Below are 22,114 nucleotides of genomic sequence, written 5' to 3'. Positions count from 1 at the left end.
ATTCAACCAGAGTGCCTCGGGACCAGAGAGCTGACAGACCCTCTTAAAAGAACCCTGCGAGGCCCTGAAACTTCACTCCCTTCCCAAGTCCGGCTCTCCTGCTTTCCCTGTCTGTTCTTGGGTGACTAAGGGTGAAAACGGAAAGGGCCCTGTGTGTTTTCTGAGGCAGGAAACAGGGCGACCAGAGGAATGCCCTCACACCTGCCCGTCTTGGAAGGTAAAAGCCCCGGGCCGCGCCACAAGATGTACTTTGGAAGGGCAGAAACGCAGGCTGGCCCTTGGGGTCCGGGCAGGAAGGAAGGGCTCAGGAGGAGCCTGGCAGGTGGAGAAAGGGCCACAGGCCCCTGTTGCCTGGACACCGGCCACCGAGGGCAAGGAGGCAGGGGAATGCCAGGGGAGGAGGCAGGAGAGACTGGCAGCAAGGTGGGTCTGCAGCTTCTGGAGAAGGGGGGGAGCCCAGAATCAGGAGGTCTGTGTCAGCCCCCAGGGTAGAGCACTTGCTTAGCCAGCTGCCTGGGAACTGTCTGGACGGAGCAGCAATGGCTCCGCTCACCCTGACGCTAAAGCTTCTGAGAAGCCAGGCTAGCTCCACCTGCACATTAGCGGATGGTCCTTGTTAAGTATGCGTCTTCTAAGGAAGGAATGACTGGAGCCATTTGTCAGCACTTTCAAAGGTCCCACCTGAGAGCAAGGTCTACATCGTAATGCATGCTCACGCCTCTCCAGGGTTCAGCCACTGAACAGGACACTCCAGGCTAGGTGGCTCTGGAACCACGCTGGCCATCACCAGTGAACGCAGGGCCACGGGAGTCCTCCAACCTGCAAAGTGTCACAGACGACACTCTCCACTCAGCAGACCTCAGAGACCAGAAAGTGCCTGGGGAAGTCTGCCGCTGAGCTGGGGTCCGAGGAGCGGTGGCTGAGCGGTGCGGGGATGGCACATGGATCCAGTAGGCACCTGACGAGGTGCAGGGACCTTCTCCACCCGACCTTCTGCGGAACCCTCAGTGAAAACACAGCCTCGAAGAGCCCGTCCCAACTCCACCAGGAAAGTATCCAAGAGAAACGATGCTCCGATGAGCAGGCCTGTGAGGCCAACACTGGAACACCAGAACATCCGGGGACAGGAACACGTCGTGCATCCAACACACCTGGGCGGGGCACCGGCACCGAGCGGGCCCTCGGACCCACACCGATGCAAACGGCTGTCATAAAGCTGAGCCTCAAAATCAAACTCTAAAAGAAGATCCCAAAACAGTATTCACGAGTCCATCTTGTAAAACATGGTGTACGTGAAAACTATGTTAGCAGCCTTCACGAATATATCAAAATGAACCTACTATTATGCTTAACTATCATGAGCTGAAATTTTCTTAAAGATAAAAAAATAGTTCACGTTCACGATAGCACAGACAAGTATGGGAAATGCTTTTTTCCAATGGTCACGTCTGAATTGATAAGATTAGGTGATGTTTCGCTTTGGCTTTCAATCTTCTCATGATTTATTTTAGTAATACAAACTCATAGACATTTTCAAAACTGGAAAACCAACAAGGAAACATTTTCAGTGCCCAAGCCCCGCGTGGGCACGGCTGCTCCCCAGGCACAGTGCCTCGGGACCAGGCTTCTCGCTGGCTGGAGGAGCACACCAGTGCCAAGCCCTGTCCCCCTCGGAAGGCACCATCTGGAGGGCCGTCGCCCTCTGAGACGTGTCTGCAGTTAGTCCAGGCTGACCCTGGACACCCACAGTGGAAATCTCACTGACCAGGTCAGCTCCTCGGCCAGGAGGTCAGAACAGCGGTGAGGCTGAAAAGAACGTCCTCCAAGGAGAGAGGAGACCGTCAGCCTGGGGACCGTGAGACCACGGCCGAACACCACAGTCTTCAATACTCCCACTGCACCGCTGAGTAGGGGCAAGGAAATCACTGCGATGTTGTTAGAGATCATGCTAGAAAAAGTAGGGAGAAATCATGATGGAGAAGGAGCTCAGCCCAAGCCCAGGAAGGGCTTCCAAGACTTTCTCTTCCCATCACTGCCAACAGGGAAGCAGTGAGCAGGCGCAGATCCTGGGTGCCAGGGAAGAAGCCTCTCCAAGGTCAGGTGTGTGGTCTTAGGGCCAAGAAATCACCTGCGGGGCTGGGGATGTGGCTCAAGCGGTAGCGTGCTCGCCTGGCATGCGTGCGGCCCGGGTTCGATCCCCAGCACCACATACCAACAAAGATGTTGTGTCCGCCAAGAACTAAAAAATAAATGTTGGAAATTCTCTCTCTCTCTCTCTCTCTCTCTCTCTCCTCTCTCATTCTCTCTTTAAAAAAAAAAAAAAAAGAAAAAGAAATCACCTGCGCTGCCATCAACAAGGACAAGGTCTGAATGAACTGCCCCAGTTGGCTGAGTCCAAGGGTCCACACCAGATCCCATGTGCGAGGTAGGCCTGAACGTCTCCCGAGACCTCAGGGCCTAGGCGTCCACTGCCTTAGCCAGGACCACACACATTCCGCTCAACCCTGGCCACAGGCAGATCCTAGGAGCACAGCCTTGTACCGCCCACTTCCTACTCTAAGAGGCCTTCCTTCCTGTGCACCTGCCGCATCTAAGGAAACAAGTCACCTGCTGGCCAAGGTGATAATGCTGGCCAGAGATAATGGGGGGGGGGGCAGCTCAGTGCTAGAGCACTTGCTTAACATGCAGAGGCCTTGGTTTAATCCCCAGCAACACACACACACACACACACACACACACACACACACACACACACACACGAGAGAGAGAAGGGAATGTTTTCAAAAAAGAAACAGCTAAAGAAAAGCACTCAACAGATCAAATTGAACACATTCTCCTTACTGCTGGTCCTCACCACCCCCCTCCACCCCCCCCACACACACTCCAATAATTCCTCTTTCTCCCCTTTATTCCTCTTCTCTCAAAGAGTTGGGGAAAGTGATTTAGAGAGATAGGGAGAGGAGAAATACAGGGCACAATAATATAAACGTTTACACAATATGCCCATATGTACCAACCCAAATTCTTGCATTCTGTTTTTTTTTTTTTTTTTTTTTTAATATTTATTTTTTAGTTCTCGGTGGACACAACATCTTTGTTGGTATGTGGTGCTGAGGATCGAACCCGGGCCGCACGCATGCCAGGCGAGCGCACTACCACTTGAGCCACATCCCCAGCCCAAATTCTTGCATTCTGTTAACAGACACAAAGCATTTTAGAAAAGGAAGATGATAAGGGTAAAACCACAACAACAATTTTATTATTATTATTACTATTATTATTATTATTATTATTATTATTATTATTATTATTATTATTATTCCTCATCAGATTTTAGTGGCAAGCCATCACACTAGTGTTGGCCTGTACTCCCTGATACTCAGGAAGCTGAGACAGGAGGATGGCTTGAGCCCAGGAGTTCAAATCAACCCTGGGCAAGGAAGTGGAGACTCAGGCTCAAAAAAAAGAAAAGAAAGAAACAATAAAGGAAGAAAAGAAAGTTGCAATTTTCTATCTACTTTAACAATAGATAGTAACAGCATTTCCAATGAAATGAAACCGAAAAGTGTCATAGTAATCTTTTATAAAGGTCTTTCTGTTTTGTTTCTCTGTAACTATTGTATAATCATGAAAAAAGGGTTCTCCCTATTCATTACTGGTCAGCTTTCCTGGCTGCCTTTCCCACAATGCCCCTTTCATACCACTCCTGCTCCTCACTCCCCCCACCCTGCCCCAGGTTGCATCTAAATGGCCCCCTCCCAGGGTGGCCAAGTCGCAGAGGCTGGAAAAACAGTATCTTTTAAGAACAATGAAAAGTTACACCATGCCAAGCACTTCCTCCCCCAGGGTCACCTGACCATGGAAGAAACTGGGGCAGCTGCAGACCAGAAGCAGCTCGGGTGACAAGGACTCCTCCAGTTCCCCCACCCAGAGATTAGGGACATAGGTGGGGCTGGCTCCAAGTTCCAGCAAGTTGTGAAGCACTCATATGGACCTCCTGGTCTGGAGTTTCCCAGAATGTTTGCAGGGATTCCTGGCAATGCCGTGTGTTCCCCGACATCCACTCCTGAAGATCATTCCAATGTCACTGCTGTTTTCTGAAGCTCAGTTTCCCAGAGCCATGTAACCTCACCCAGGTGCTCTGAAAATCACCTGTGCACTGAACTGTAAGTGATCCTTAAAAGCCCAGACGCCTGGGGTACCACCAGGGGGACTGTTCAAATTACCCCACAACTGGTAGAGAGCCCTGCAAGAGGGGCCTAGAAAAATGACTTCCCGGCGGGCTTGTCGGAAGCCATGGCAGTCTGCAAACAATGCAGTGAATTTCATTCTTCTACCGACTTTTACTACTGAAATTACACACCAACACACCCAAATGAGTGAAGCTAAATTTAACATATCAGAGATCCACAATGAGGAAAGTTCAGCTACCAGGACAGCCCACATTCAAGCAGAGCTTGGAGTAGGATTTCTCCTGCCTTGACTACTTACTTGGAAAACATCCTGAGGTCACAAGACCAGTGAGACCTGCACTGCTTAATGGATGAACAGGGCTCCCCATACCCCGCCACCAACCCAGAACCCACACCTCCACCCCCACCCCCTGCACCCTCTCCCCTCTCTCCCTCAGAACTAGAGCATCACACATGCTGGGCAGGCGCTCACCACTGAGCTACATACAGCCCGGCCCCCTTTCCAGATCTTTCTGACTTGTTCACCAAAACAACCACATTGAAGTCACTTTCTGAGTTTACACTATTTGGGATAAAATATAAACTTGCAAAACATACTTACAATTCTAAAATATCATCATTTTATGGGTCCCATTGAAATATTTGTATTTTTTTTAAAAAAATATTACTAGATTTTTTTAAAAAAGAAAAAGTCTGGAAGCCGCTGGCCAAGGCTGATGTTGCTGCAAGACAAAAGGTCCAGATGGACCTGTCCAGGATGGACAGCAGCTCCCGTCCTCCTGCTGTGTCAAGTCAGGGTTAGACATGGGAACGGGACAGCACTGCACTGTGTGGCCAAGCCATGGGGGGGGGGGGGGGGATGCGACATGGCAGGGGCCTGCATCCTGGAGAGCACCTGAGGCTCAAAGCCACTCGGGGCTGCTTATGTGGCCCCAGTGGTGACCAAACCTCTGAGAGGCATTCCTTTGCAAAACCTGTGCAAACAAACAGGTAGAGGTAAAGTTTACATTCTGAATAAATGAAAGACAGCCCTCCAAACAAAATACTTCAAGAACAGCTGTCCTGGGGAAAAGTACCCGGGGGCTCGGTGGAGCTCGGCGGCCGGCCCTTGCCTGACATGTTTGATGCCCTGGGCTTGACCCCCAGCATCACATGAATGTATAAATAAATAAATTACACTTACTCTAATCAAGCCTAATTACATACTCAAAAGGTATAAGTAAATAGACAAACAAAATCATAAGTTACAGAAACTCCAGGTTGACTTCCAAAACAAAACAAATGGAGGGTGGTGAACAGTCTTAAGGAGAGGGCTTGACTTGCAGGCCAATTGCCCTGTCTTCCGTCTAATAACAACGGAGGTTCTGCCTCTGACCCATTTTATGAGGGTGTGGAAGGAGGAGGGCTTGGCAAAATGCTACAGCCCAAATCCCAAAACCAAACAGGAAAAAGAACACCAAGTGGAAGGCAGGAGGGACCTTCCACAGGCCCAGACCACCGTTCTAGAGAGAGGAGCGCCACATTCCTCCCCAAAGCAGCGGGCAGCAGTGCCAGGAGGAGGCCACCAGGGCCCTGCCCTCCAGGGCCTTCTTTCAACCATTAGTTTTTTTGTTTTGTTTTGTTTTTTAAAAAAATTAAGTCCACAGAATACCACACGCTGCCAAGGCTGCGGAGAAACCGACGGCCCAGTCCTGCCGGGGGGCTGCCCACCCGTGGTACAGCCACCCAGGACACTCTGCCAGCTTCTGGCAATTCCCGTGCAGACTGGCAATCGAGTGCCTGGGCACTCAGTACAGAGAAACGGGGACATATGGTCACCCACAAATCTGCACACCATGTTGACGGCAGCCCTATTCCTAAGAGCCAAAGCTGGAAGCAGCCCAGATGTCCATCCACGGTGGATGAGTCAACAGTGCGGGTCATCCGGACCAGGGCACCGTCCTCAGGAGATAGGGAACAGAGCCGCCACGGCTTGGAACCCTGCCAAGTGAGAAACGCCAACCCCAGTCGGCAGGCATCGTATGATCCCATTCACAGAACATTCTAGAAATGACAAAATGGAGAACAAACTAGTGGCCACCTGAGGTCAGGGACGGGGGGAGCGTGACTACCTAAGGGTAACAGAGGGCATCCCTGAGGCAAGGAAAAGTCCCACATTTCACAGCATCACTCAAAGTCAGTGTCCTGGTGGTGGCATTATGCTATGATTCTGTAGGATACAGGAACCTCTCTGTATTATCTAAAACTGAAGTTTATTTGAAATGTAAGTAAATTAAAACACATGTTCAAGAAGTCCAAGTACTAGCTGAGCATGGTGGCATGTACTTGCCATTCCAGCTACTCCGGAGGCTGAGGCAGGAGGATCCATGGAGCCCAGGAGATGGAGGCCAGCCTAGGCAGCGTAATGATATCCTGTCTCAAAAATAGAAATAAAACATAAAATATCTTTAAAAGTCAAAGTGCAGCAAAAATTGGAAAGATTGAATTAGCAATTGAGAGAAAGGAATAAGAAGCCAAGAAACACAGGATCATTTCCTACAAACATCTCCCAAAGACAACAGAAAGCCTGGCACAACAGCCCACACCTGTCATCTCAGCCTCTAGGGAGGCTGAGGCAGGAAGATCACAAGTTCCAGGCCAGCCTGGGCCATTCTGCAAGACCATGTCTCAGAACAATAAAACAGCTGGGGATGAAGCTCGGGGTAGAGTGCCCTTGGGTGGAATCCCCAAACACCAAAACAACAAAAAACCATAGAGAAAGGTGTCACAGCAACAGATGCCAGTCATACCAGTCTGGTGACAGTGCACTGGCTCCCACTGAGATCAGAAACACAGGTTAAAGGACAGTTCCTCGGGAGAACACTGGGAGCCGTGACTGGTCCAGCCTGTCCATCTTTCCTTTAGATCATCTCATGAGGCACCAGCTCCAGCCTGTTCCGCCTGTTTTGCAGTCTTTATCATTAGGCTGTTTGCCAAGTAAGTACAAAAAGACAGCCTCCTTGACTTTAAAAAATTTATGATGCGCAGGGGCATATGAATGTCTCTGAAAAGCCATGCAGTAAAGAAACCTCTCTATCATTAACACCCTGGTTGCTAAATTTACCTGAGCATAGAATACTCTTCTCCCAAGCCACTCAGGCATTGCAGAATCATTTGACCAGAGCACACTGGAGAATTCAGGACAGTCTGCTGCCCTCTGTCCTGCTAATGAGGAGTCTCAAACTATGCAGGAGCCCCATGGTCTCATGGCGAGCTGATCTCAGCTACTCAACAGAAGCAGCAAATAAATACTTGGGATTCAAAAGGACTCACATTTTCTGTCCACTGAGAAAACAGGACCAGGCTCCTTACGCAACATCTCTTGTTAGGTGTTTGCATGCACTAGGTCTTATGCTCACCAGTATTTAAACATGTCCCACCTAACCTCCAAAGCCAGCTACACAGACACGACACTGCTACCGGCCTGTTTCATTAGAGAAGGAATCGATGAAGGTGTTTTAAAGTAGCCGAGTGGCAGTGAGAAGTACGACTCCAAAATAATCTGAGCCCTTAACTACCCCCCCCACTGCGCCCCTAGGAGAGTAAAGTTCACATGGAGGTCATCAGAAACAGGTGGCAAGAAGAGACCTGTTTAACCAGCCCCAACCTCCACCTGAGAAGCAACTGCAAGGCAGAGGCAGGCCCATGCTTACCATTCCAGCTGGTGCCCCTCGCCTGGCTGAGCACCATGCAGCACGCTTCCGGCTTCATGCTGCTGCTCAGCTACACGTCAGCCTCCACCAAGTCAGAGGACATGCCCACCTTGCCCATCCCAGGTGCCAGCACAGAGCAGAGACTCAATAAACATGGAACAAACTAACGCAAAAGTCGATCCCATCCAACCAAGACATGGAGTTCTAATCCTTCCTCAAAACCCCAAATCTCCTCTACCAATGTTTGAACTTGGCGAGACTGAACGAGGCAAAGGAGGTCATCCTGCTAATTTTGAGCTCCATGGCAAAGATCCGAATTCAAATCCCAACCCTCTCCTTAACCGGCTGGGGCTGGGGGATGCAGCTCAGTAGTGGAGCACTTGCCCAGCAGGCAAAACACCTGGGTTCCATGCCCTGGGTGGGGGCCCTCAGCACCCGGATGACCTGCAGCTGCTCACTCTAGTTCTCCAAATCTCTATTTCCCATCCATAAAGTGGAGGTGTAAACGTGCCTTCCCCATGGAGCTGCAGTGTGCGTTTAACAGGCTACCGCCCCGCCCGGCACTGGGCAGCTGGGCAGCGACCAGCTTCTGGGATCAGGGAAGCAAGGAAGACATAAATACAAAAGATGCACTGGGGACAGCAGAGTGTCTGAGTGCGAAAAGGAACCAAGCCACACCCTAGCTCTGTAAGCAGAAAAGGAGCCCAGGTGCCGGGGACAGGATCACAAGGGAAGGGCAAGGATGTGTATGGGAAGGAGAATGGGAACTGGCTAAACTTCTCCAGTTCCAAAACTCCAAAATCCACAATGCGAAGGCCACCTGGAGACCAAGCTCAAGCCCGAGGCCTGTCAGAGAAGGCCAGACCTCCAGGCCTCTGTTCCAGTCCCTGCCCACGCAGGTTGACGACAGCCTAACAAGTATAGGCCACGCTTCCAGAAACTGCCTAAATTCCAGACTTGAGGAGATCAGTGCTTCAATTCAAATACATTTATGATGTGTTTACAATTTTAGTCAACTCAAAAAATAGTCTTTGCAGTAAATACTAATCATAACTTTTTTTTTTCTTTTTTGATACAGGAGTGCTTACCCACTGACCCACATACCCAGTCCTTTTTTATGTTTTATTTCAAGACAGGGTCTCTCTAAATTGCTAAGGACCTTGCTAAGTTGCCTAGGCTGCCCTTAAACTTGTGATCCTCCTTCCTCAACCTCCCAAGTTGCTAAGATTATAGGTGTGCTCTATCGTACCCAGTTCATAACTATTTTTAAATGGTATTAATTATACTGGACACAAATTCTGTCTTTGAAACGTCATCATTGTAAATTTTAATCATGGCCTGGGTTAGTTGTTAGTATAATGAATACTATTCATAGCATATAATACCAAATACCACTTAATTTTAATTTAATTGTTTGTTATAATGCCAGGGATCAAATTCAAGTCTTCAAACATGCTAGGCAACCACTGTACCACTGAGTTACATCCCCAACTGTCAAGTACCATTTTTCAGACTGCTGTAGCAAACACTACTGGAATCTGAGCTGTCAGAGGTGGGTCTGTAAAGTTACTACTTCAATAAAAATGTACCCAGGGTTAAGGTGTAGCCCAGGGGTGGAGCACTTGCCTAACTTAATGCACAAGGCCACGAGTTCCAGCCCTAGCAGCCACTGTCCCCCAAAATTTGTTTTCCACTTAAAACAACAAAACAATATTTCTTCTGTCTATACTACCATCTCCAAAATGTAACATAATTGAAAAACATTATTTAAGAAAATTCACTCTTCATTAAAGCTTCATGAAACAAAGCAATGGCACCAATTATTTCTGCTTTGGGCAACCTCAATTAGAGTATGTGTGAGCATGTTGTGTTGCAGGAACAGGAGAGAAACAGAAGTCATCCATCAACACCATGCTCACAGCTACAAGACAGCAGCAGGGCTGGGGTGCAGCTCAGCGCAGACACGCGCCCAGCAAGCACAAGCACCCCTCCCACCGAAGCCCTGCAGAACAAACCAACCAACACACACTGGAGTTAGAAATTTTATAAGATTCTCAAGACAAACATTATCCAAAAGGCGCTTCAAATTCTGCAGCAACTCCAACTGCAAAAATGGAACATTAAAAACTACTCTAAACAGCACAGGCTTGGAGTTTGTTCTAGAGTGCTCCAGGAAATAGATGAAATAATATTGGAAAAACACTGAAAATCAGTGAAGCCAGGTGATGAGTACAGAGAGTTCAGGACAATACTATTCTCTGTTTTTGCATGTTTTGAGATTTCTGGTATAAAATTAGAATGTTCTCTCCACTCAGAGTAAGTTTAGATTTGCCACAATCTCAACCCAGAAACCACTGAAATATCACAAAGCCTTCTCTTCTCTCTAAAGGTACCAGTCGTCTCTGATGAGCCCCTGAGCACTTGTGCCCTGGGGTCTGCCCTCAGCCCCACAGAGACTCCTCTCACACACTGGAGGGAACCCCAAGCCCATGGGCAATGCAAGCAGATACCACCTCCAGCAGGCACTTCCTCTGAGACACCAAAACCTCAGGTCCTCACCCTTTAGGTTAACATTTGAGAGATTTCAAATAAACAGATGTGCGATGACTTTTTAAAACTCCTCCATGAGGCCTTGTAAATAAAGTCAGATCATCAACCACAGCAAAGATGATAAATCAGCTCCATTTATCTTCAGACTTCAAGTAATACAAAAACAGGCCCCAGTTTATCCGACCAGAGGTGCCTGTCACAACTTTGAGAAATACAATGACAAAACTTCAAGCTCTAAAATTTAAATGACTTTACTCTTTAAAAGAAAAAGAATCTAAGAAAATAGTCACCAGGCCGGGCACAGGGGCCCATGCCTGTAATCCCAGAGGCTTGAGAGGCTGAGGCAGGAGAATCACAAGTTTAAGGCCTTAGCAAGGCCTTAAGCAACTTAATGAGACCCTGTCACAAAATAAAAAATAAAGATATAGGGGTGCAGCTCTGTGGTTGAGGGTCCTCAGGTTCAATCCCTGCTACCAAAAAAAAAAAAGAAGAGAAAGAAAGAAAGAAGATGGTCACCAGAACTTTTGAACAGAATATAAAACACTAGAACTAATGCTGTGTGAAAAAAATCACCCAATTAAGACATCGGTGGAAATAGAAATTTTACTTCAAACATTTGGAGAAACACAAATAACCAGACTTACCAGCACCTTGTTTTCCACTTTGTCTCCCTTAACCTCCACCTTTACTTTCTTCTTCACTGCGATTTTTATCTTTCTGCCAACAACATCCTTTATGCTTTCTGAAAGTAGAGAAGAATTTCATTATACTTTCTCATTAATAAGGAAAAAAGCATCAGGGAGGAGATAGCACTCGGAGGAGTATTCTGATTTTTTTATTTTTTGTTTTTTGGGTTTTTTTTTTTTCTTATTCTAACAAGCGTGATAGTTTTTAATCATCAAGAATTTGATCAGGGGCTGGGGATGTGGCTCAAGCGGTAGCGCGCTCGCCTGGCATGCGTGCGGCCCGGGTTCGATACTCAGCACCACATACCAACAAAGATGTTGTGTCCGCCGAAAAAAAACTGAAAACAAATAAATAAGTATCTTTTAAAAAAAAAAAAAAAAAAATTTGATCAGCAACTACTCTGTCCCTTGTACGGAGGGCACGATGCTGCAGCAAGTATTAAACACAGGCACAGTGCCAGGCTGGGCAGGGCATGGCCTGAGACTGCTGGGGAAGGGGAGGAGGAGCACCCACCACACAGGCCATAAGCTCTACGGGAATTCATCAATCCCCTCAGCCCCGGGGTGCCTCACAGCGACACAGGAAGAGTTGAGTGATTTGCCATGAAGGTTAGGGAACACAGCACAGAACCAGGACTGGCCCAAATGATTTAGGCAGAGAAGGGCACTCCCTGCCCTCTGTCCTTCCAAGAGCGTCTCAGCACAACACCCAAGGGAGCTCAAAGGCACTGCAAAGAGATGAACTGGAGGAAGGACACACGTGGAAGGGCACCCAACCTGGACGCATCTCAAGACAGACTGGTGACCTGCCGCTTCGGCTCCCAGCGAAATGCCTGTGCCTTGAGTGCCTTGCTCTCAGACAGCAAGGGCCAGACCTCGGTCTTCCGCGTGTTCAAAGGTCTGACACCCCCAACACCTCTTCCATACCCCCAGGACTCTGTAGATACTATTCCTTTTCTGGGATGTCCTTGTCCTGTCCACCTCATGATCATACGCTAATTATCCTTCAGAACCGTCGCTCCCTCCTCTACGTCCCCACAGTTCTGTGTTTTGTAATGTGATCACCTTGACCAATTCACATACTCAAAAAACTTCCCGTCCATAGGTATCTCCTGGGTGCCAGAGAGATGGACCCTTCATTTCGGTTTACCATCTAGTGGAGGCCATGAGGGTGCTGTTAAGTGAATACACACATAGGACATAGGATCAGGGAAGAAGCAGAACTTGAGGGTGTCAGGCAGGAGGGGATCACTGAGCTGGGTCTGGAAGGAAACAGACCACTGTGTCCACAGGGGAGTGAGACGCAGGAAGAGAACAGGAGGGTGTCTGCCTCTGTTTGCACGGTGGGTTTCAATTAATGTTTTGGATCACACACCAAATACAGTGTGCTGTGTAGTTTAACAATTAACTAAGTTTATGAAGGGGTGATCAAACCGACTTATCAGGAATCCATCACCATCAGAGTTCAGCGCTGCTGAGTTAATGAGAATGGAGAGGAGAGAAGGGCATTGTCAGCATGCAGTGACCATGGCACCAGGACGTCCTGTCCCAGGAAGGCAGCAAGTTGGCATGTGGAGGGGAGGGGACACGTCCACGAGCTCCCACACCGTGAGTCCTCTGTGCAGCCGCTATCTCACCAGGACTGGGTATTCCTTCCTCCCTCAGAAGGCACTGTGGGAGACAGGCATCTGAACGGACTTTGGAATACGGAGAGAAACCGGGAAGGCATATGCCAAAAGATTAAACCTACCTATCGGGGAGTGGTGACGTGGGTCACATATACCCTATTCTTCTTTGTACTTATTTTTTTTCTACAAAAAGCCTTATTGATTTCATAATTGGAAAGATAACACATTATTTAGACACCTTGGGGGATTGACTGAGAGACTCTACTAGGCCTCCCCTTGGTCACCATTTTGAACTGCTCACCACAGAACTCTCATGAGCACCTGAATCAGAAAGAAAGGGCAGCAATCTCTCCATCCCAGCCCAACCAGACCACTTAGAGACCTAGAAAGGTCACCGTGGGCATATTACAAAAGCAAGTCGCTTGGTTGAGAGATACCTAAGATAGGCAACATTGAGGATACAAAAGTTCCATTTCAAAATAAGGGTCAAACTCAACTTTTACAATATGCCAAAGTTATTTGAGAACCATCAGTTTAAACCAGATACCTATTCCCACTGCATCCTTTACTCCTTCCCAAGTCTCATCACCAAAACTGCTCACTGCCAGGCTCCGGGACACTGAACCTCTACCCTCTCTTGGAGGCACCTTCAGAGCCCTCAGGGTTAGCTTCCTCTTCCGGTAGGGGCGTGAAAGGTCTGGGCCTCCCAGAACCGGAGGGGTCACTCACTCCAACAGAGACTGAGGCTGGGTCTCAGGAAGAGACCCAACTAACTGAGGAGAGAAAGGGGACAGTGATGGGAGGGGGTGTGTGCAGAAGAGTCTTCACACTCTCAATTCGGGTAGAGGGTCTGGTTTATTTGGGTTCTTTTTCTTCTTAATTCAGCAAAAGCAGGAATTTCCATACAAAACTAGCAACAGCTTCTTCACGTCCAGTTCCACCTGCCGAGTTGGAAGTTACCGTGGGAAGGCCAGGCATAGTCGTCTGAAGTCTGAAGGCCACAAGGGCAACAGAGGGGCAGATTCCACACAGAGATGATGGGCGCTTGGAACTTGCGCTTATGGCCAGCACCGACTACACACCCTCCTTGGAGCTGTAGGTGCGCAGTGTGCCAAGGACCGACCATACAGTGCGGAATATAGGTCACTAGGGCTCAAAACACACCGCACACCCAGACGCCGTCCCTGGGCTACAACGCAACATGCTACGCACACGTGCAAACACTCCCGCAGCCTATTTAGGTCTTCGTTTTAACCCTCCAGATAATTAAGTTAAACCCCAAGACTTAAAATTCAGGCCCCACCCCCCCAAAAGGAGAATAACCTCCAGGGCCTCAAACAATGGGTCACCTTGCACCGGGTACCACACACTGGTTCCCTAAGAGATGGGGGGATCGGTAGGTTAATCATTAAAATAAGGCTGTTATCATTAACCCTCAGTTTCCTGGCCGGAGTTTGCGTCAGCCCTGTAACCCTTTCGCTCCCAGCTCCCTTCTACGCCACGCCTTGCCGGGCCCAGTGGTTACGCGGAGCAGTCCTCCTCCCGGGGCTGCCGGCTAGGGGGCACAGGATGCGGGCCGTTTCTGGAGGGTGCCCGACGCGGGCCAGGACGACCTGCTGTGCTGTCGCCGGCTGTCCTGGTGCCAGGCTTTCCCGGACTTTGCAGAGTTTAGGGCAGCGTAAAGCGTCTCCCTCGCTTTCGGAGCGTGAGCTGCCCCCGCCTGCTCTCTGCGGCTGCACCCGCGGGTCAGGCAGGACCAGCGCCCGGGGCTCCAGCCCACCGGCCCCTCCCGGGCGCCCGACTCTGCCCCCGCCCTCCCTCTCCGGCCTCGGGCTCTCCCAGCAATCAGATGGGCGCAAACTTCCCGGCGCCCCCCAGCGACCCTGCCCACCACCGCTGCGACCCAAGGAGCACGGGGACTCGGGGGATCCGCAGGAGGCAGAGGCGGGAAGGGGAGGGGAGGAGGACGCAGAGGAAGATGGAAACAGCCTCCGCGCGACCTTACCTATCAACTCCCGGGGAACGTCGGCGCTCTCCTCGGCCATGGTTGCCCTCTAGGCGCAGGGGGTGTTACAGTCCAACTCTGATTTTCGGCCCTCTCCCCGAAGGTTTCTGAGAGGCTGATGCAGCTTGCAAATGCGAGTGGGCAAAGGGGAGGGCGGAAATACAATTTTGCTGCGCCCCCCACCCCACCAAAAAAAAAAAAAAAAAACACACACACACACACAGTTGGAAAGATGAGGTGGGCTGCGGCGGTCGCTGCTACATGACGCTCCCTCGCAGCTTCGGGCTGCAGAACGCCGAGCGGACCGGACTCCGGGCGCGGGCGCGGGCGCCGGCTGCTGCTCCCCCCGGCAGGCTGGCTCCTCCGCGCGGCCCCAGCTGGCGCCAGCTCCCGCGCAGCCCGGGCGCCGCACCTACGGCCCTAGGTGCAGGCGGAAGGCGTGGGAGAGGGCGGGGACAGCGGCACGGGGAGGTGGCTTTCCGAGCCCTCCCGAGGCTCCGCGGGGCGGGCGCCGCGCGGGCCCGCCCCTCCGCCTCCTCCACCTCCTGCGGTCCCTCCTCCTCCGGATCCTGCGGTCCCTCCTCCTGCCGCTCCTGCGGTCCCTTTACCTCCTCCTCCTTGTGCGATTTCTCCTCCTCCTGCTCCTGCGGTCCCTCCTCCTAGTGCTGCGCTCACTCCTCACCTCGCGAGAGCCGGCCTCCGCACCAGTCCCGGCCACCCCCGGCCTGCGCGCTGGTGCCCACGCGGGACGCACCCGAGAGGCCTGCCCGGGCGGCCGGCTCGGAGCCGCGAAGCCCTGTGCCTGCGGAGGGAAGAGGGAGTGCGAGCGAGCCCGGGAGCCATCTGCTGGCTGCGGGAGAGGAGAGCCGGAGGCCCGGGCTCGGGATGACGGAGGGCCCGGAAGGATGCAGACCTGGCTGCACCGAAGCTGGTTCTTTCTGGGGCCCTTTCATGCATTTTGTTTTTCAGCTCTCCCTGAGACACGTTGTGACTTCATCCGCGTTATTAATTTCCCATTTCTGGTGAGAGAGAGCTAGACGAAATCGGTGAACACCACGCCCAAGGCGCGCTCAGCGGGCGGTCGCCTGCCGCAGTTTGCAGGCTCAAGATGTTAGAACTGTGAGGGCGCCTAGGAAAACGCCTTTCACCCCCGGGCTCCTTCTGCTAGCAGAACGTCATTCACCAAAGCCTGGGGGTGGGGGGACCCAGGGCTAAATTTGATACTACCTGGCCCAACCCCCTCCGACGTCTCTGAGCTCCACCCCCAGGCTGCAGGACCCGGAATACTGGCGCGTGCTTCATCGCCCAGCGCCTGGGATGTCCCTGAAGGTCCAATCGGGTTTCGTTTTTGAAAGACAGAAAGAAGGGGAGGGAGGAAAGGAAAGGGAATCCCACGCACGGCAGCCTAGTTCTGCGTCCTGCTGTCGCCTGGCTTCGGCCACTAGCCCATTTACCGACCTGGCCCCTTCCGACCCTCTGACTGCCCACCACCCACTCTGCTTCAGCCAGATACTCCCTCTCTCCAGACTCGCAGGCTGTTGGCTCCCTCTCTTCCTTTTAGGGTTATCTGATTCGTATCTGTGCACCTTTTTTGTGCGGATTTTCCAGGGGTTTTCAGGTTGCCGTGATCCCTAATCAGTAGAATATACCGCCTGAAACGCTTTTTCCGTAAACCTAAACTTAAGGTACCGTGTTTCATTGCTGGTGTGTTTGCCTAGCTTTACTATTTAATTTTGAAATTGTTCCCTGAGTTTGGGTTTTTCTTCCCAATAAGATAGGAGATGATCTGAAGGCAGGAATGGGGTGGGGCAGGGTGTGTCTAAGAACCTAGGGCCTTGCACACTTGAGGCACGTGCTCGACCACCGAGCTACACCCAGGGCCTCAATTTTTCTTATGAAAAATTGATGTTCAGTAAACATTCCTTAACTTATATTGAACTTTGGACCTCAAGCCTCAACCGTCTGTTTCAAAACAGTAATTTCTCTAAGCTACATATTTCCTTAATGCATTAAAATCTTTTATGCAATAAATAAAAATTAACATCACAAAATTGTCTTTCAACTGTGTTAAAAAGGATATTTCTGGCACATACCAATGAAGTTTCAAAAATTGCTCTAAACGTTCCAAACTATGTGGTAACCTGTGAAAGAAAGGCCACCAGTTGTTTCTTTGGCCTGGGTGGCTGAAAGGCTAAAGGGAAATCTGCACTGCAGTCCTGAGATTCAGCTGCTGCTAAAGGAAGCAGCTTTCAATGGAAGAATCTTTTGCACTGCAGCAGGATTCTGATTGGCTTCTGCATCTGGGTAGGAGGGGATTCAAATGAGTCTCCTACCAGAACCCTGACCCGTGACTGGCTGATTTGGAAATTGAATCATTTACTTCTTGAGTGTAAAACTCCAATACTTTCAGAACAGCAAGTACAGAAATTGAAGCAACACTGTTCATAATGCTGCGAAACTTGACCGGCAGGAGCATCGGCAGCCCAGAATGTAACAAGAGCTGGGTCATTCTCCCTGATGCCAATACAATAATGAGGACATGTTTTTGAGAAAAAGAAAAAAGAAGTTTTAATGCTTTGCTAGAAAAGGAGAACTAGGAGGACTCTGACCCAGAGATGTGACTCTGCCCATCAGAGGGAATTGGGTTTTTAATGAGGTGATTCAAAGGCTACATTCCATGTGTTCTCTATCTGGAGTTAAATTCACTTCTAAATCTGGGAGATAGCCATTTCCTAGATATTCTGGTGTCATCCCCAGATCTGAATTACTTGTTCCTGTGGTGGGTGTGTGCTCAAGGACGAGGACTGATAACTCTGCCTAGGATGAGGAAGAAAGGTAATCCTGTTTCTCCTGAGATGGGGGAGGGGGGGTGGAAAAGAGCAAGAGAAAGAAATGAGTCCTTTAGAAAGTCTCGTAGCAGAGCAGCAAGGGCTCTATTCAAAGCATAAAGCGGACCACTGTAACAAGAACAGTCCTCAGTCGTGGTGAAAACAAATGCAGTTTGCTTCTTGTTTGAGTGGTCAAACCACTTCTGGGACTGAGTGCCATCTCATCTGAGATCACCACAGCCCATCTAAGTAAATGTGTCCAAGGGGCTGTACTTATGCATTACAACTAGAACTGGCCATCTGAAACTATTAGAAAGTAAGGAAAAACAGTTTTGTTCAGGGAATCCCCACTGAACTTGAGCTTCTAAAATGTCAAACACAGTGGCTGATTTGGAAATGGCTACTAAAACATAGACATATACTGAGTAGCTGATTATTTTGTAAAAATCATGCATTTTTTAAATTTTACAGGTACATTTGCATCTGTATAGTTCACTTTATGATTCATGATGGTGAGAGAATACTCTTGGAATAAAAGCAATTTGCTGAAAATGCTTCATGTTTCCATAATGATCCAAGATAGATACTATCATTAGAACCATATCATATAATGATGAAACCCACAGAAACAGAACAAAAAGAAGAAATCAGGCACAGTGGCACACACCTGTAATCTCAGGGGCTCAGAGGCTAAGGCAGCAGGATCACAAGTTTAAAGACAGTGTCAGCAACTTCGTGAGGTTCTAGGCAACTTAGGGAGACGCTGTCTCAAAATAAAACATAAAAAGGCCTGGGGATGTGTCTCAGTGGTTAGGCACTCCTAGGTTCAATCCCCAGTACCAAAGGCCGGGTGGTGGGGGGGAGGGGGGCTTTAAAAAAATGGAAGATACTCAGAGAGGTGAGGAGAACCAAGGGCTTTCACTCCCCAAATTGAGATTGATCTTATTTATTTATTTATTATTGGTGTTGGGAATCAAACCCAGAGTCTCACACATGCTAAGCCAGTGCTCTACCGCTGAGCTCCATTCCCAGCTTCTTTCTCCCAAGTGATTTTCAAACTAACCTCCCATGCTCAGTAACTGTTTTTAGTTAGAGGCCTTTTTAAAGAAGTGTATTTCCCAACTGGGTCAATGTGGACCTTTCAGAAGTGTGCAGTGCTGACTGAGCTGGTAAAGGACTCTGAGAAAGCTTGTTTTACATGGATAGAAAATGAGAGGTAAATGGCTACTGAGAAATACTCCTTAAAAGTATGTATGAACTAAATCATAAGATCTGGAGTGTTACTTGAAAATAATCCAGAAGGCATGTTGTTGACTAACCTCTGAACAGGGATATCGGTTAACCCAGGGAGGCCCTGGGTTGATTTTTCTTGTAGCCGGATAACAGGTAAATTGGAATTTGCTCGTTTCCCTTCTGTATATTTTCAAATTTTCCCTAACAAAAATAAAAACAAAATAGAGTGAATTCTTAATAAATAGGATTAAGCAAAAAGAAGGAAAATCACCTCATTAATTCAGAAAACATCTATTTGAGTACGCCATAATCAGAGCTCACAGTTAGACAATAGTTTTCCATTTTCAGAACCCTTGAGCCCTTCAATAGATATCCTATGGTCTTGATTCAAAGAAGCACTTTCTTATTTTAACGTTAAAGAAATCAGAATGCATTTTATAATTGGTATGGACAATTAACATCATGCTTCTCATACCCCACTCCAAATACAAATGCAAGATCCATCATTTAGTCAAGTATGCTTCTGACAGTGAGTGACCACTGAGGAGAGAGGAAACAAGGGTCTTGACTGAACAACCCGTGGCTCCCAGAGCTACAAAAGTCACTCAAGGAATCTTTATTACTATGAGGAAATAGTTCAGATTTGTGCAGTGACTCTCAAAGTCACATAGTTCTTTGGGGGGAGGGATTGAACCCAGGGTTTCTCAACCACTTGAGCCACATCCCCAGTCTTTTTTTTTTTTTTTTTTGTAACCATCATATCCAAACTCTTATTACTTTGTAGTAAAACATTACAAATCTACTAATTTGAAGTATACAATAAATTATTTTTTACTTGAAACATTTTTATGTTTCATTATAAGACAGGTTCTCACTCAATTGCTTAGGACCTCATTAAGATGCTGAGGCTGGCTTTGAACTTGTGATCCTCCTGGTTGAGTTTTCCAAGCTGCTGAGATTGCAGGTATGCGCCACTGCACCCAGCAACCTCATAGTTCTTAGGGGTAAAATATTCAACCTAGAATATAAGATCTCCAAAGTTCATTTTACTGTGGCTTTCATGCCAGTCTGTCAGGCTGCTGGGCCAGGCTCCATGGGAAGTAGACAGTGACCAGGAGATGGCCTCATCCACTCCCAGGGCACTCCTTTTCTTTGGAAGAAGATCCAGGTAGTCTTTGATGGCCTCGCTTCTAGCCCAGTGCCAGCACATAGTAGGTGGTGAATGAATTCAACACTTTTGTAAGTTTCAATTGAGCTGAACCCTTTTACGATATTATAAAGCATGGAAAATTTCCTAGGTACCGAAATGTGTTGAATGCAATAGAAACGCATAGATGGAGGAAAGGGTTAAATAACAGTGGGGTCCTTTTATAAACTCACTCAACAAATGTGAGTTGGACACTCAGTTGCCAGAGGTTGTGCTGGTGAACTACACAGCTGCTTCATGGAATCCCCACAGAGCAGCCTAGGTGAAGGGACCAAGAGAGAAAGGGAGAGGGGATAAAAGGCAGAAAATGTGGTTTCTTTTAAAACTTCATCTCAGAAATTAAGTACCATTTTTTCTGCTCTTTCACTAGTCTCATGGTTCAGCCTGGTCCATTGAGAGGAAGCCTCGCATGCATGTGAACACCAAGAGTTGAGGACCACTGTGAGTGTCGTCCTGTTGTGGTCAGGGTACCCATTAGGGGTCCAGGTCATTGGTATCCCAAAGAACTAAGCAAGATATGCAAAGTATGGATTTATTGAAGGTGGAGGTGGAAGTGGTACTCCTAAGGTGGAGTGAAGTCAGCCAAGCAGGAGAGAGAGGCTCAAGGCTCTGATGTCTGGAAATCAGTGTCTGGTGTGCTGGGCTGTGCGGCCTTCTTTTCCCGATACAGACTGATTGAAGACCTTACCCTGTTTGCTCCCATTGGTTACCTTCCCATGCCTGATTAGACCACTGTCCACTTTACGCCCATTGGTTACCTTAGAATACCAAACCTGGGACAGGAGTCATCAAGGGTGATAAGTCCTCAGTGGTGGGAGGTGACATGGCTTCGGGACCTGTCCTACACAAGGACATGAGGAGTCATCTATCTCCCTGTCCTGTCCTGCAATGCCATTTTTCATGTACCCTGCCTCTGCCATCTTCATGTTCCTGACCACCTACCTAAGGATCCCAGACAACAGCTCCTGCAGAACTGTGAAGGGCCAACTGCAAGACAGGGTATCAAGTCAGGAAGTCAGGAAAAAATGATACCTGAAGAAGGAAGAGAGGGGGCTGGGGATGTGGCTCAAGCGGTAGCGCGCTCACCTGGCATGCGTGCAGCCCGGGTTCGATCCTCAGCACCACATACAAACAAAGATGTTGTGTCTGCCGATAACTAAAAAATAAATAAATTTAAAAAAAAAAAAAAAGAAGGAAGAGAGGTTTAACAGTATCCTGTGCTGCTGAGATCAAATGCAATAAGGAATAATATGCATTATTTGAACCTGGCAATCAGGAAGGTATTCTTTTCTTTGTAAGATAAATTTTAGCTCATAAAATGAAGATAAATAAATTTTATCTTTAAAGATAAAGATGATTTTTAAATGATGAAGAAGAAGGCAAATTGCAATGGGATGAAGATTAGGAGATAGAAAAGGTGAGAAGAGAAAAGAGCAGATGACTAGATTGAGGGTGAGAGAGAGAACAGAAAGGCAGAGGAGCCAGCAGCCGCACAGAGGGTGTTCTGTTAACCCCAGGGGACTGGCACTTGTATTTATCTCTCCTTCTTCCCAAGGGAGGGGAAGAACAAAAAATGCATTGAGCCCCTAATCTGAAGTATGGGCTTTCGTTAATATTGTATCAAGAGTGCCTCATTAATTGTAACAACTGTACCACACAGAATAGGAAATATTCATAAGAGGACAAACTGTGGGGAATGCATCTAAGGACACTGAACATCCCACTCGGTTTTTCTGTAAATCTAAAACTATTCTTAAAAATGAAATCTAATTGACATAAAGTATATATAAATTATTAAAAATGTTCATGTTTCTTTAAAAATGCATAAATCCACAAGGACAAAGAATATAGGAGACGGTAGCAAAAAAAAAATTTAATTTGGGCAACCAAGAGAGTTAATGGAGGGATGATAACTGACTTAGCAGAACAGGGAGAAAGAATAAAAAGAATAAGAATAAAAAGCAAGGAAAAAGAATAAAAAGCAAGTTTGTTTCTTTCTCTCTATTTTATTTTTCTCACACCGGGAAGTACACCCAGAGGTGCTGTACCACTAGGCTACCCCAACCCTTTTTATTTTTATCTTGGGACAGGA

General features: G+C 48.3%; 1 protein-coding gene across 13 annotated transcripts in view; it reads right to left on the bottom strand.

Annotated features, from left to right (window-relative positions):
- The window catches only part of Carmil1 (capping protein regulator and myosin 1 linker 1), a 230,180-nt gene extending 214,172 nt beyond the window's left edge, over positions 1-16,008 (bottom strand). For 10 of the 13 annotated variants that reach the window (XM_040282078.2, XM_078020632.1, XM_040282080.2 and 7 more), the window contains exons 1-2: positions 12,205-13,522; positions 11,080-11,177 (exon numbers count right to left, since the gene is read on the bottom strand). In XM_040282078.2, the coding sequence (XP_040138012.2) occupies positions 11,080-11,177; positions 12,205-12,274 (168 nt within the window). In that variant the 5' untranslated portion in view covers positions 12,275-13,522. Of the gene's footprint in view, positions 1-11,079; positions 11,178-12,204; positions 13,523-14,754 lie in introns of those variants that run through there. The other 3 variants (XM_021734403.3, XM_078020631.1, XM_005337027.5) reach the window with 2 other exon arrangements.
- Between the last annotated feature and the right edge of the window lie 6,106 nt (positions 16,009-22,114).

The sequence above is a fragment of the Ictidomys tridecemlineatus genome, chromosome 8, assembly GCF_052094955.1.
Source record: "Ictidomys tridecemlineatus isolate mIctTri1 chromosome 8, mIctTri1.hap1, whole genome shotgun sequence".
NCBI classification, from domain to species: domain Eukaryota; kingdom Metazoa; phylum Chordata; class Mammalia; order Rodentia; family Sciuridae; genus Ictidomys; species Ictidomys tridecemlineatus.
The sequence above is the reverse complement of the archived record's forward strand: the minus strand, read 5'-3'. Positions and strand labels throughout refer to the sequence as shown.